General features: G+C 56.2%; 1 protein-coding gene across 6 annotated transcripts in view; it reads right to left on the bottom strand.

Moving 5' to 3' along the window:
• Positions 1-634: 634 nt before the first annotated feature.
• Positions 635-14,803, bottom strand: part of CXXC5 (CXXC finger protein 5) — a 33,696-nt gene continuing 19,527 nt past the window's right edge. For 2 of the 6 annotated variants that reach the window (XM_074313615.2, XM_074313617.2), the window contains exons 2-4: positions 7,843-7,952; positions 3,142-4,240; positions 635-1,652 (exon numbers count right to left, since the gene is read on the bottom strand). In XM_074313615.2, the coding sequence (XP_074169716.1) occupies positions 1,608-1,652; positions 3,142-4,068 (972 nt within the window). In that variant the 5' untranslated portion in view covers positions 4,069-4,240; positions 7,843-7,952 and the 3' untranslated portion in view covers positions 635-1,607. The remainder of the gene's footprint in view (positions 1,653-3,141; positions 4,241-7,842; positions 7,953-14,803) is intronic. The other 4 variants (XM_074313614.2, XM_019740306.3, XM_074313613.2 and 1 more) reach the window with 2 other exon arrangements.

Below are 14,803 nucleotides of genomic sequence, written 5' to 3'. Positions count from 1 at the left end.
CCCAGACATCTGGCTTCGGAGGTCCCAAGACAACCTTGCGCCAACAAACGTTCAGGAGTTGGGATCGTTAAACAAGAGACAAAGCTAGGGACACTCCTAGGTCCCAATGCAGCAGCCTTTAGGCCTGAAGAGGGATATGTGGAGGGTCTCTGTGTGTGCTGGGCATAGGTAGCCAGGTCCCCACGAACCTGGGCTAAAACTGTTCCCTGGGGACTCACCTCAGTAGTTGGGGGAGCACTAAATCCCTGCAAATAAGAAATAAGAACTTGAACAGGCAGCTCAGGCCCCACCCCCAGAAGTGCTGACTGCTTTGCACTGTTCAGGCCCTGTGGACTTTAGGTAAACAGAGAAGGTGGCTCCAGGTGAGTGAAGGTCTCTGGAAGTCCAAGTTCTATGGTAGAAGGTATAATCAGACAAGTGAGGTACCAGCCACTTCCAGATGAATAGCATTTCCATCCTGTCAGCTAGGCTGGCGGCTCCTGCTTGCCCTCCTTGTGGATCCAGAGGGCCTCATTTCCCAAGAGATCCCTACTCTAAATGTCCCTGGATGATCCTTCTTCCTTCCCAAGGTGGACCCAGACAACCCTCGCCAAGCAATAGCCCCCAAAACCGGAGAGCAAGAAGCCAGCGGTGCTTCGTGACACAAACATGCATTCGTTTTATTCACAAAACAGCCTGGTTTCCTAAAACAATACAAACAGCATGTTCATCAGCAGGAAGCTGGCCATAGGCAAGGGGGCCCCCTGGGTACCCACCCCCACTGGTAGGGGACCACGCAAAGAAGCCCTTTCTTCTGTAGCCATCAGCCAGGCCAGAAAAAAAAGGACTTATTTTCTTTAAGTAGCCAGCATCAGAACTATTGAAACATGGGCTCCCCAGATCTCAATGGATAAATGAACAGAATTTTCATTTTTGCAAAATCTTCACTGTTGGGGTGGGGGATCTCATTGTGGGGACCGTGGGTACAGCAGGCCTGGCCTGGGCCCGGGGGTGGGGAGGTGGCTCCCTCCCCCTCTGTGAGCTCATCACGGCAGCTCGGCCCATGTGGATGGATACAGAGGGGCTTCAACACAGCGCCATCAACATTCTCTTTATAAACTTGAGTGGGTTCTCCAGGCAAACTATGCACTATTTCATGGTCAGAAAGAATCAAAGGAAGTTTAAATGAGGGTGGAGTTAAACTGTGCTAAATTACAGTAGTGCTTATTAGTAACTAGATTTCAAAAGGTTACAGAAAATTTACATTCTCTACACAAAACTGCATCTCCTGCACAGACAACATTGACATCGACACAGGAAGGAAACTGATTGTCCATTCTTTGCCCAGGAAGTCTCGGTACTTTATAGATTCGTCTTTACCTCTTTTTTTGTTGTTGTTCTTCCGAAAAAGCAGTTAAATTTTTTTTCTTTTCTTTTTATACTAGGGACGTGGAGATGTTAAAACGACAACAAAAAATATATATATAAAAACAGGAATGAAATCTGTGAGAGAATATTTTTGGTTCTAAAGACGGGTGCATCCGTTTGTCTTCGCCCGAATCCCTTTGCTGGAGACCACACGAGCAGTGACATTGCACGGAGAGGGCAGCTTTGGGTTCCCGCCGCCGTCACTGAAACCACCGGAAGGCAGCTCCCGTCGGAAGCATCACCTTCTGGCGGGGCGGGAGACAAAAACAAGGAGAGAGTTCAGTCAGGGTCCAGCTGGGCCTGGTGCAAAGACGTTTCCCCGTGGACGGCCTCATGGCGGAGGGATGGGCATGGAGTAAAGGCAGCCACCCCGTGGAGTTCCTGACATCCTGGCCAGGCCAGAGCCTTGACCCAGTGGGATGCTGAAGGGCCTGGAGCACCTTGAGCCCTCCTGAGCCACTGTGCCCAGGAGCCCTCCTTCCAGACAGGAGCACCCCTTTCCCTGGTCCAAAGGTCGCAAGCGCCAGGTGGCTGTGGTGCATCTGGGAGCTGTGTGCACGTTTCTGGCGAATGAGCGTGTAAGCATGTGCACCGGATACCTATATGGATGTGTACTTCAAGCTCTGCCAGTGTACAGTGTGTTTGGAGCTGTGGTGGAGAGGAAGGATACCTGCTGTGTTTATTAAGAGACTGCGTCTATAGTAAGACTATGTGCATGGGGCAGGGATGTGGGATGTGTGTGTGTGTGTGTGTGTGCATGTGTCTACACTAGACAAGAGTGGGTGCCTGTGTGCATATAGGTGTGTTCTCTGGGCAGGAGAGCAGATATATGAGGTTTGGGGCTCAGGGAGTAGCTAGCCACAGTTGGGGTGCCATTGTTGTTTTCTAAACATTCTGGACATTTGCGTCAAGCCCACTCGTAGAGGGGTGGGGATAGGGCAGGTACAGCGGACTGAAAAGATGCTTTTGTACCCAGGTCTGGCACCATAGCTGAGGGTGGAGAGAAGGCGGTATGGGAATCATTTGGCCTTCGTTAAGCCAATCCCATAGTGGACACGCCTTGCTCATACCCCAGGATCACCCCCTAATCCCAGGCCCATAGTATTCCTGGCCATTAGCTATGCAACCAGACTGATCTTGGGGCCCCAAGGCACCCCAAATTTGTCAATTAGGTGCCTAGTCCCAGGGTTCTTCCAGGCCTCAGAGCAGGATGGTCAGCACTGGGGCTACTCTATCCTTGGGTGGCCTTGGGGGAAGGCTGGGCCCTAAAGGGGCTAGTGAAAGGGTTACTCCTCAAAGCCACAGAGTCCACGAGACAGAACCTCGTCAAATGGGACAGGGGAGAGTCCCAGAATCTTAGGTCACAAACGGGAGGCTTTAGGACACATCTGAAAGTCAGAAACTTAGGACATATATGGGAATCTCAATACTTAACCTAGAACTCCAGGGGGGGATTCAGAATTCCAGGGCCTAGCTGGAAATGTGAGGCCTCTGCCTGGAGTTTTATGCTTGCCTCGCAAACTACAACCTAATGGGATCTCAGGATGTGGCTCTGAACTGTGAGGCAGTGAACTGGTGTCTTGGAGTCTGGCCTAGAACCCAAAAGCCCAGGGATTGGCTGGGTGTCCCCCAGACCCTCGCCCAAGCAGGAAAGGTGGGGTTGGGAGTTAGGAGTGGATTTGGACTGCCAGACAGATGCAAGAGCCCACACACCTCCCTCTAAGGCGCCGTTACCTCCAGAGCAGCGGAAGGCTTCTTTTTGAGTTCCTCACATTTTCTGAATTTGCAAATCTGATGGCCAGTCTTTCGGTTCCTACAACTGCTGCACTGCTCGCAGTTGATGCGCCGCCGACAGGGCGCGCACATGCCACAGCGTTTCCGCTTCTTCTTACCAGAGCTGATGGCGGAGGCCAGCTCCCCCTGCATGGGGTACTCGGCCAGCCCCGCCATGTGCAGCGCGCTCTCAGCCAGGAACACGCCCGCCGGGGTCATGATAAAGAGGCCTGGGTTGATGGGGAAGGCGCCCAGGTAGGGGAAGTCGGACTGGCCGTTGAGGGCTTCGGCGCCTGCCACGGCCTCCATGTCAGGCAGGCCTGCGCCCGCCTCGCTCATCAGCGGTAGGTGCTCCTGCACCACGCGCTTCAGCATCTCCGTGGACTGCGCAAACTGCTGCAGCGTCAGCTGTCCCTCTGCTGCCAGCTCCGTGGCCCGCTCGGCCTTGCTCAGCAGGCTGGCCACAGCACCACTTTTGTGCTTTGAGGTAGGGTTGCTTTTGTCCACAGCCATGGCCGCTGCCAGGTCGTGCCCATTGACCAACAGGGAGGCAGCGGCTGCGGCCGCAGCAGCCTTTTCAGCAGATTCCCCGCCCATCATGCTGCCACCGCCACTGCCCCCACTGCCCCCAAAGGAAGAGTAGTGGGAGAGAGGGCGGGAGCGGCGCAAGCTCTTGTTGAGGGGTTCGCTGATGATGCCACTCTTGTTCCGACGCTCGGGGGGTGGTGCATCATCCGCCACCGCGGAGGCTGGCGTGGCAGCGACCGCTGCTGCACCCTTGTCGGCCACTCCCACCTTTGGGCCGCTGCCACTGCTTCCATTGCTGCTGCTGCTGCTGCTGCTGCTGCTGCTGCCACTGTCCTGGGAGCCACTGCCGAGGCTCGACATGGTGGGGCCGAGGCCCAGACCCCGCTGCTGGGGGAGCCTGCCAACTGTAGGGGGTGGGGAGTGGGGGCCCTCAGACAAGCCCGGGCCCTGCTGCCCACGAGAGAGATGCCTGGTGGGCCTCGAAGCTCAGAGCAGGCACATGGTCAGGTGTCCCCGTGGAAGTGTCTTCACTCTGTCAGGACAAGATACAGGGTCAGGGCAGCGGTAAACACCTCCACCTCCACCACCACCACCACCACCACCACCAATAACCATATTGCCACTGTAACAACCACAAGCCTCACTAGGCATTTAATAAATCCCCCCACCCCATGAGGAATTTTTCATTTGTACTATCTCAGTTAAGACTCACAAGAACCCTACGACATACTAGCTAGTAACACCCCATTTTATAGAGGAGGAAGACAAGGGTTAGGAGAAGAATCAACTGGCCATGGGTACACCAAATGGCTCAGCCCAGTCTCCATAGCCAGACCTGCCCTGCAAGGGTCTGGTAGACCTGATGGAGGTAGGCAGTCCTTCCTGGGTTGAGGGTAGGAGAGAGCTGGACATGTTTATTAACTTCAGGGGGTTAGAGAGTCACCTTCTGCTTCCTAATCTTCCTCTCCTGACCCAACTACAGAGAAGAGGGGTTGGAACAGCCTCTGAAGGGTTTGAAGGTGTAGACCAAAATGTGGGACGCTGTCCCTGGATCCTCACTGGATATTCCTGTAAGATCAATTATTTCAAGGCTCTGGCAAGTCCTGCAGGTAAAGGAAATGGTTTGCCTTTGTTTAACAGAGTTTGCCAAATAAAGGTCAGAACCCCTATTTAAAGGAGTGTATCCTCTTGCTAGAGGGCAGGCAGGATACTGTGCTAGAGAACAAGCCTTCTGCAAGAGTGGGGGACGGTCTTGTGCACATACAGGCATACACACACGTCCTTCTCATTCTCAAACCTCAGACCCCACTCGTCTCTACTCAGGCCTCACTGCTGTGCTCTGGTCTGATTCCCAGATGGGTGGAGGTCCCAGTGAGAGCCTAGAGCTGGGCTGTGGGCAGGAGGGACCTCTGGCTGGTGCAAGTTGGAACTGAGAGTAGGTGTGACCCTTCCCAAGACAGAGCTGATTCTGCTCAGGCCCCAAGACGGGGCACGTGAGCAGCCAGTCTCCTTGGCCAGGAGCTCTGGGAGGAACTGTTCCAGATGGAGCGGACTGAGTGGCAGTTTCCTCATAAGCCCTGGCTCTCTAGCGTCCCTTCCCTGTCTGCCTGCTTCAGCCTAGCAACCCCCGGGAGAGAGGTGGGAGGACTGGGCCCAGCCTGAGCAGCTGGCGGCTCAAGGGGGAGGCACACATCTGGCTGGGCCTGCCCCGCCCTGGGCTTGGGGGCAGCACACACTGCATCTTTGTCCCCAGGCAACCCCACCATCCCCCAGTCACAGGACTCAGCCTGTCCCAGGGAAGTCATCTAGTCCAAGTCTCTGGACTTACAGAGGGGGAAATCAAGGCCCTGCCTGCGCAGGGCACCTGCCCCAGGACTGCTAAGGAGCGGCAACAAGGAGGAGTGAGTGTAGAAAAGGGAAACACACTGTCTCCAGGGTGAGGGAAGTGGCAGGCAGCAGAAAGCCAGACCCTGCCTGCCCTGCCCCAGTGGGCACCAGCCCACCTAGGCTCCTTCCTAGTGAAGGCAGATGAAAGGTGAGGAAGAACTGGACAAGCCGGCAGATTCCATCAGGACAAACCCAGGAGGGCCTATCCAGGCTGGGTTGCGGGTGTCACAGACGTCAGGAATTGTAGTAATAGAAAGGGGGTCATGCATGCCCAAGAATAGCTGTGCTCCACCCCACCTCCTAAGGGCCAGGCCTAGGCCAGTTCTTCGGTACCTTGTCTCTGAGCATCAGCGACCCCGGTTAGGTGTTGAGGACTAGGGCAGGTGAGATCAGGGCTAGAGACCATCACCCCAAGTCAACTCACCCAGTCCCTGCCTATCCAAGCTCAACTCCCCAGCCTTGGACCACATTCCCAGCAGCCCCCCAGACAGGAGAAGGCAGGCGCCTGCAGGTTGGAAAGCTGGGGAGGGGAGCAGTCTGCGCCCTAGCCCCTGTGAGAGTCCCCCGCCTCTGCGGCCTGCTGGCTGGTGGCAGAAATCGATAGCGGCATTAACGCTGCTCTTGCTCTACTCTCCCCTCCCTCCTCCCAGCTCCAGGATCTGGCTCTGCGTGCGGGGCTGGCAGGTCAATTAGAAGTCAGCTCCCTCCGACACAGCCGGCCTGCATTCAGGGCTGGCGCTCTGGCTGAGCCTCCCTGCTTTTGTCTCCATCCTGAGTCTCTCATGGTGGGGACCAAACCCATGTTCTGTTCACCTCTGGCCCTCTCTTTGAATCTCTCTGATCTTCCATTTGTCTTTCCTCAGGGACTACCCTCTCCCAGCCCCCCAAGTTCTGGGACACGCTGAGCTTGGGACCAGAGGACGTGATATATCATTGAACAGGTGCTGCAGGCAGAACGCTGTGGTTTGTCAGCAACAGAAACACAAGGCAGACTGGCACACAGGGTAACTGTCTTCAAATTCCAGAGTGGGCAGAGACCAACATCTAGTCCTGAAGGCCTGGTCCCTAAGCTTGTTCCAAATCTGCCCTTATACCCGGCTCATCTCCCTCAGACCACGGAAAAAGCGGTTGCCCTGGTCCCAGTGGACCCTCGACCACAGGACCTGTTTGCCCTACTCATGGAACAGGCGGACACAAGAGAAGACCATCTCCCAGTCCCTAGCCTTCTACTGCAGGGCACACAGCAACCCCTTTCCAGGCCAGGAAGGGCCTGGCAGTGCCAAGGCAGCAGGGGAGGAGCTGGGGCTGCGTTGAAGCGGAGCGGGAATGAGCGGGAGGGAAAGCTGGCGGGCAGGCGGGCGGCGGCGGGCGCATCCATCATCGGCCCTGCCAGGAACGCATCCAGCCCCCAAAAAGAAATACTGCGCCTGAGGAGGGACAACAAAGGGCTCCGTTTCATCAGCAATGCGGAGCCAGCGCCCCGCCGCCCCGCCAGGCGCGGTCAGCCCACAAAGGACCCCTTTGTCCATGCAGGAGCCGGGCCGGCCGGGAGCTGGGACCAGGGGCTGACGGGCGGGGACAGAGCCCAGGGGGCGGGGGGTGAGGGGGGAACCAGTCATGGAGAGCTGGGGGGCAGAGGGGGACATGGGGGCAGAAGAACAGAGACAGGTGGTGGGGATAGAGATCATGAGAAAGAAGCCTCAAGGGGTGGGTCAGAGAAAGGGGAACTTGGAGAGGACAGGGCAAAGGGTCAAGGCCAGAGGACACAGGGTCATGGGGAGCAGAGGCTGGGCGGATGGGCTCAGAGAGACCCAGGGCACCAAACCAGCTCAGAAACTTGATGGTCCGAGACACATGGAAATAGAACTCCAAGGAGAATCCCAGACTCAGGGACCTAGGGCCCAAGAGAAAGCGGTTGGACATGGCCACAGGAGAGGGAAGCAGAGGTAGAGGTTGGGATGAGACCCACTTCCTCTAGGGCCCCAGCCTACTCTGGCCTGAGGCCTGGGCAGAGGAAATGGAGAAGGGCTGGGGAGGGGCGGGTCATGGTTCTTGGCCTCAGGGCTTGGCCATGGAACCCAACCTCCTGTGGGTTCAAGCTCTTTGGCTGTGCTGGGAGGAGAGGGAGAGTCAAAGCTGGGGCCGCCCCCTGCTTCTACCCCCCACACCCTGGTCATCCCCAAAAGGCTTAGACCTTGCCCCTCTCTAACCATCTCCCACCACCAAGTGATACTCACGCTCCCTTACCTGACTGACTAACCTTAGCTGCTAGCATTTATTGACCACCTACTGTGTCCCACGTCTTGTGCTCTTGTGCTTTACATGTCTTCACTCCCTCCCTGATTCCTCCCCAGAACCTGGGAGATAAAAATATGAATCAATTTCGAGATGAGGAAATGGAAGCTTAGAGAGGTTCAAGCTATCAGGCCAAGGTCAGATAGCAGGTGCTGTTTGGGGTAGAACTTGAACCCAAAGCTCAACTGTTAGTCACTACCCTCCTCTATGACCGCCTTTGCTCACCTGGTCAACTGACAGCAGTCCAAGGCAAGGTGACCCTGCTACCCCGAGTTGTTACCGTGCCTGTCACCTTTACATGGTCAGGGGAAGAGCTGTCAGACCCCACGGGTGTACCCCCACCTAGGGGGCTTGGAGATACCCAGGCAGGAATCTGGTATGCTGATCAGTGACATCATAATGCCAGCTGGCCATGAGGTCACCAGAGGTAGTGGCCATGCCCTCACTCCACTCAGCCCCAGAGGAGGAGCCAGGATTCACCCCCAGCAGAGCTCTGTCCGGAGCCCTTCAGGCCAGACATGTGGTGGTGGTGGGGGAACACTCGGGTGGGATGGTGCTGTCTGCACGTAGATGTGCACACAGGTGGCATACAGTGAGATGTTCTAGATGTTCCGTTACACATGGCCCCACAGCCTACCCAATAGCAGCCCCATGCCCTGTGCCACTGGGAGACAGTGCATGACACAGACCCCCTAGAGGAGGGCACAGCTGGGCCACCCAATGCGAAATGACAGCAGGAGGAGAACCAAGTGGGGAATGGGATGGGGGGGCCTTCTTAGAGGAAGGGACCACTGGCCTGTGAGTTAAGAATAAGGATGCCAGAGGGATAGTGGATGGGGGAAGAGGGTTCACACAGTGTGAGGGATATAAATGATAAACGTCTAAGTATTACTTTGTCTTGTGTACCTGAAACTAATAATAAAAAATAAAAAAAAAGAATAAGGAGAGGTCACCAAAGTGGACAAAAGCCTGAAAGGGTGCCTAAGAAATAGGGAAGTGGGTGCGAAGTGCGGCTGTCAGGTTGGCAGGGTCCCCACAGGGCAGGGCCTTGAGACCAAGGGCAGGATTTTTTTTAAAAACAGCTTTACTGAGGTATCATTTACATACTGTAAAATTCAGCTGTTTATAAGTGTACAATTCAGCCATGTTCAGTAAATCTACAGAGTTGTACAACCCTCACCACTACCAAAGGCAGAGTATGAGCACGAGGCCAGCCGTCCCCTACTCCTTGGCTGGCTGAATCAGGCTCCGGGTTATCCCTCCTGCTGAGGAAGGCCTTCAGGACGCTGAGCTGCCATAGCCTGGGCAGGCCAGCTTTGCGGACTTATACACCCTGGCTCATTGCACCCTTCCCCACACTTCCATGCTCATTTTTACTCCACCCCCTCACACTCCTCCACCCACCTTGGTGGGCTGGTCTCCTTGGCCTCCAAAGGAGGGAAGATGGACAGACTGATGGCAGGTGGGGAGTGCAGACCACAGGCTACGGTGGTTGAACTGAGCTGAGCAATAGGGTATGTGTGTGTGTGGGGGGGTTTCCATCTCTGATTTCCATGATTCAGCCTGGGGAGTTTCCAGAGGGAAAAAAAAGCCCCACTCAGGCCCAAGGAGACACACATGGGACACTGGTCTTGGAGGCTGGGAGAAATGCAGCCCAGCTGGAGAGCACAGGACACATTCAGCTACCATGGACATACATAAAAGGACACATTGACCACGGTTAGCACCCAGCAGATGGCCTGGGGTGGGATAGGACCTCAATACCACTGGGGTTTCCCTAAGACTAATACCCCCAAACTGACTGCCAAATGGGGGGGCTTTAATCATATCTCCTGGACTCCACACTCCCAAGCCCTCTTACGCCTCTCCTCCCAGGGCAGGCACAACAGCCTTGCCTGAGGACTGAAACATGCTGCTGAGAAAACCCCAGGAGTACGTGGGGCTCTGTCCTCCCTTACAGAACTCCCAAAAACAGCTGGAGGAAGGGATCCGCCCATTTCATGCACAGGAGGTTTGACCTGGAGTTCTAGGGAGTGAAATGCAGAGCTAGGACACCTCTGATAAAGATAAGTCCTTCCTCAACAGCAGGTTCTTTCCCTAGAAGAGTCAAAGGATGGGGAGGGCCCTTCCTCTGTGTGCTTGGCATATGGCCTCTGAGACAGTTTCCCCATCTGTAAATGGGACCAGGAGGGTAAGAGCTAACATGTATGGAGGCCTTCCTGTGTGCCAGACACTGTTAATGCTTTGTCTCACTGAATCTTCATATGCACTTTCTGAGGTACTATTATTTCCCCTTTTAGAGCAGGCAATTTGATAAGCAGTTGTGATGTAGAGAAAATGATGCCCTCCCCATTTAGGACCCCGGGATCTTAGCTAAGGTTTTGCAAAGTGATGATGTCTGAGCTGACACCAACCTGGGATTAGGGCCCACACACTGACTTAGGACCTCCCTCCTGATGGGCTTCACCATGGGGCAAGCCAGGGAAAGCGAGCTCAGAGACACCTAGGCCAAGGAATTGGGGGGTGGGGGGGTGTCTGTCCTTCTGGGGCCTGGGGGTGTGTGTCAGGAGTGTGTGGGGGGCTAGGACTCCTGAGGTCTAGGTTTGGGCCTCCATCTTTTCCCTTCCTGTTGACTTCGACCGAGACTCTCTCCCACACTGAACTTTAGTTTCCCATTGTAAAATGGAGGATGGCTCTTGCTCCTTACCCCATACTGCAGGAGTCACGATCCGAGAGGGGCGATGGGGAAGGAGGCACAGATACAGAAAAAAACTCCAGATAGTGGTCCCCTCCCACCCTCCAAATTCCAGGGCCCCAGAGGGCCTGACTCGGCCCATGATGTCATTTGCAGATAGGGAAACTGGGGTTTAGAGAGAAGGGTTTGAGGCAGGTCAACGGGTCGGGACTAAGCCCAGATGATGTGAGGCTTATTGGCGTAAGGAGCATCCAGCCCCCTCCTGTCTCTCTCTTCCCAGATGACATGATGATGACAGGCCCTAATAATAAGTGTTTACTCTCGGCCAGGTGCTAAGCATTTTACATGCATTTGCTCACTGAATTCTCTAACTCTAACTAGTGTTATCCCCATTTGCAGATGAGAGAAATGAGGCGCAAGGAAGTCATCTGCCTAAGGTCACAAGGTCAATTAGTGGCAGAGCCAGGACTTGAAACCAGGTCTGTGTGACTCCAGGGGCTGGCTTTCTGACACTGGCCAACGGCTGTGAGGCACATGGAGGGAGGGGTTTTGGCTAGAGGATGAGGTCCTGTTTAGATCTCAGCCTAGGGGAACACCCTAAGTTCCCATGGGCCCAGGCTCTCAGGCTCTGGTCAAAACACGTTAGGGCACTGTTGCAGAAAAGTCTGCAGCTGTACCCTAAGGCCCAGGAAAAGACAGGGGAAGGGGCTGCGGGTGGGCCGGACGGGCCAGGCTGGGCTAGAGCTCCGGGCATTCCGGCGGCCTCCGCAGGAAGCAGAATGGGACGGAAACCGGCTCCTGCCTCCTCCCCCAGAATCCTGTGGGCAGCCCAGCCAGGCCGCACAGAGGCCCTCTTTGTGCCTGCCCCAACCCGCCACCCGCGGCTGGCCCAGGGTTTTGAGTTTCCTGGGGGGTGGGGGCCCTGCCACTGCTAAACCTCCAGCTACCTCCCCCTCTCAGGGGCGGTCACAGCAGTCCACAGCTGGAGGAGGAAGTGAGAGGATGGCCAGGGCTACCCCAGAGACCCTGGGGGGCCTGGAGTCTGCCCACATATCACCCCCACCAACACTTACACACCCTAACCAGGGCCTGGAGGTGGGCAGATGGACCTAAAGACACTGCCTAAGAGGCCACCCTCCTGAGCCTGCCCTCTCTGCCAGCGGCCACCAAGTCCCTTGTGACCTACCCGGAAGCCCGCCATCCCACTCCATCTCAGTGCTCTTGGGCTCAGGGTGGTGTATATAAAGAGGCAGGAAAGGTGGGGAGGGCAGTCCATCTGTCAACCGTCATTTCCCACTCTCCAGAAGTTCCCTGGACACAGAGTACATCAAGGGGGATGCCTCAACTCAAGCTTACTTCAGCATTTTAGGGGACAAAAGCCCCTTGGGTGGTGTAACTGTGCTCAAGGAACACTAGGCCCCAGGGAGTGAGCTCAGGCTGGAGTATGTATCGTGAGGAGCAGCACTATGGACAAGTATAACTGGTGTGTGTCCGCCTGGGAGCTGGCAGACACCTGTGCATGCTATGTGCATGAATATGTGTCTGGGGGGCTGTGGGTACGCCCAGGCACATGTATACAGTCTCAGATGTCACTCTCTGTGGGTTTGAGCACTGATGTATACACGGGCCTTATATACCAGTGGAGGTGGAGGTCTTTGTGTGACCTCCCTGTGTGTACAAGTGGAGTGTGTCTATCTCTATTGTGAGGTACCTGTCTGCCAGAGAGTGAATGTATGTACAAGTATGGTGGTTTACATGGTAGCTGGATGTTTGTGGGTTCTTCTGGCCCGTGTCAACACATCTCTGCGACGCGTATACCAGTATGTGTGGTGTGTGTGCACAGGCAGGCACTGTGAATAGTATCAGGGCCTCTGAGGGGTTCTGGGATGTTGAGTCTGGGGCCCAACTGGGATGGTTATGGTGCAGACAGGAACTGATGCCAGGTGCTGGGGCCCCTATGGAAACAGGAAGCTGCCCACAGGTGTGCTGGGGCTGTGGTGGGGCGAGGCTCCTCCCAGGTTCAGTTTGTCCCTGAAAACCAGCCCAGGGTTCCACTAGCCGAGAACCTGTCCCAGCCATGAGGGAGGTACCTGCCTTGTCTGCCATTCAAGACCCAACAGCTCTGGCCAGCATCTACCTGCTTGCCTGGCCCGAGCCTGAGCCTGAGCATGGAAAAAACTGGAAAACAAAAGCCCCCAGACCGCAGATCCTCCCTGCAGAGGTGTGGGGGAGGCAGGCAAGAGGCAGGAGGCTGAGGAGGGAGGGAGAGAGGGAGGGAGGGAGGTGTCGCTGCAGCCTCAGAACACAAAAATAATGAGGCGAGAGGGGCCATGGGGCCGAGCCGGCTGGTTCCGGAGTCGCTATCTGACCTTGACAGATGCCACAGCTGGGCGCCTGGAGAGGAGCCGCTGCCATAGTGCTGCAGAACCCCCCCTACCTACCCCCCGCCACCTCCCCCAGGCCAGGTCGATGGAGGTTCAGGCAGGCCCCAGCCACAGGCAGCTACCCCACCAGGTGGGAGCAAGGAGACCTGAGTGTGTCCCATCGGGTGGGGAAGGGGTGTGGATGTGGGAGGGTAATGAGACAGAGTGGGGACAGGGCCACCGCAGAGTACTACAGCTACTGCAGGGCACAGCAGGCAGCAATGGTGTCTCCTGAGGGTGCCCTGGCCCTCCTGAGGGTGCCCTGGCCCTCAGGTGAGGCTCTGTATGAGAAACACACACAGCATGCTATTGTGCTTTTGTACCTGTGAGGCTGAGTGTGTGTGGGGAAGGGAAGCAAAGTGAGTGTGGGTGTGACAAAGACAAAGATCACACTTCTGTGTGTGTATGTCCTTGGGGGTCACACAAGGCTGGAGAGACAGGCTGATGTCCCTGAAAGGGGTGTGGCTACATCACTTGGCTAGGCACTGATCACTTCCCTGCCCGATTCCGGAACTGTATGTGTCCTAGCAGGTGCAAGCGTGCTAAGGCCAGGGTTGGTGTTGGTGGGGGGAACAAAGACAGCCACAGCCCCCACCACCACCAAGTTCTGTCACAGCCAGAGGAGGTGCCCCTGAGGCCCTTCTTAGCCTATCCTCTCTCTCTCCCACTGTGGCGGTGGTCCTGGGCATCAGTGATGGGCTCAGGGCTGGGCATCACCACTCTGGGGACACCAGTGAGGGGCTGGGGTGTGAGCTGCAGGAGGGGATGCTGGGCTAGAGGTGGATTAGCAATTCTGAGCACTGGCTGCATAATTAAAAAATCATTACGGCAGGCGGGCAGGCAGAGCCGAGTGTGAGCTCACGCTCAGAGCGGGCGGGGACACTGCCATGGCACTCCCCCTCCCACTGCTTCCCCGAGGAAAAATCCCACCTGCTAATATAATTATGGAAAAACACAAGCACAGAAATTCAGTTTCAGCAAACAACGTGCCTGAGTGCCCAGGGCCTGCCTGGCCTTCAACACAGTGAGCAAGCTGGTCACTGGTGCACAAGGCTCTTGGCAGTGAAGCAGGCCCTGCTGGTTCATACTCCAGAGCCTGACCTCTACTCCCCCTGCAGCCCCCAAGAGAGGGGAGTGGGGGGCATATAAAACCCAGCTCCTTGAATCCCAAATGCAGGAGAAAGCTAGTCAGTCCTGATAGTTTACAAATGGGGAAACTGAGGCTAAGGATTCTGCATGTCACTGTGTTTTTGGCAAAGCTGAGAGGAAGAGTTGGATCCCCCTACACCAAGGCAACACCTCAGGGGCTCAACACCCACACCACATCCCATCCTTTCCCTTCCCCTGTATCCCCCCCAACTTCCTTCTAATCAGTCATTCTCCCAGCCTCCTCCACTCTTGCTGGGATGAGCATCTCTCTCCCTGAGACTGAATGGGTGCTGTCCAAGCCATGTACCCAGCATTGCCGGGAGCCTACCCATGCCTACACCCCACGGTGGGGGTGCGGAGAGCCCCCGCCTGCCAGTTCAGGGACAGGGCGTCCCGGGCTTGTCTGGGTTAAGCCAGGCGAGCAGGGCTGGCTCCTGCCCTGAGAAATGTGGCCAGCTCTGGGGCACAGGCCCCAGAATGGCAGGAACAGCCGCCATCACCTCGGGCCTGGAGCGAGCGGAGGGGAGGGGAGCCGGCCCTAATTAGTCGGCTTGGGACCTGGGCCGGCGGGCGCCGGGGTGGCAGACGCAGCAGCCGGAGCCGCATGTACGCGACTGGCCGGGAGGCGGCGGGGAGCCGGGGAGCC

This window comes from Rhinolophus sinicus, chromosome 5, assembly GCF_057876585.1.
Source record: "Rhinolophus sinicus isolate RSI-liver-muscle chromosome 5, RSI-T2T, whole genome shotgun sequence".
NCBI classification, from domain to species: domain Eukaryota; kingdom Metazoa; phylum Chordata; class Mammalia; order Chiroptera; family Rhinolophidae; genus Rhinolophus; species Rhinolophus sinicus.
Note: the sequence above shows the minus strand (reverse complement) of the source record. Positions and strands in the feature narration are given on the sequence as shown.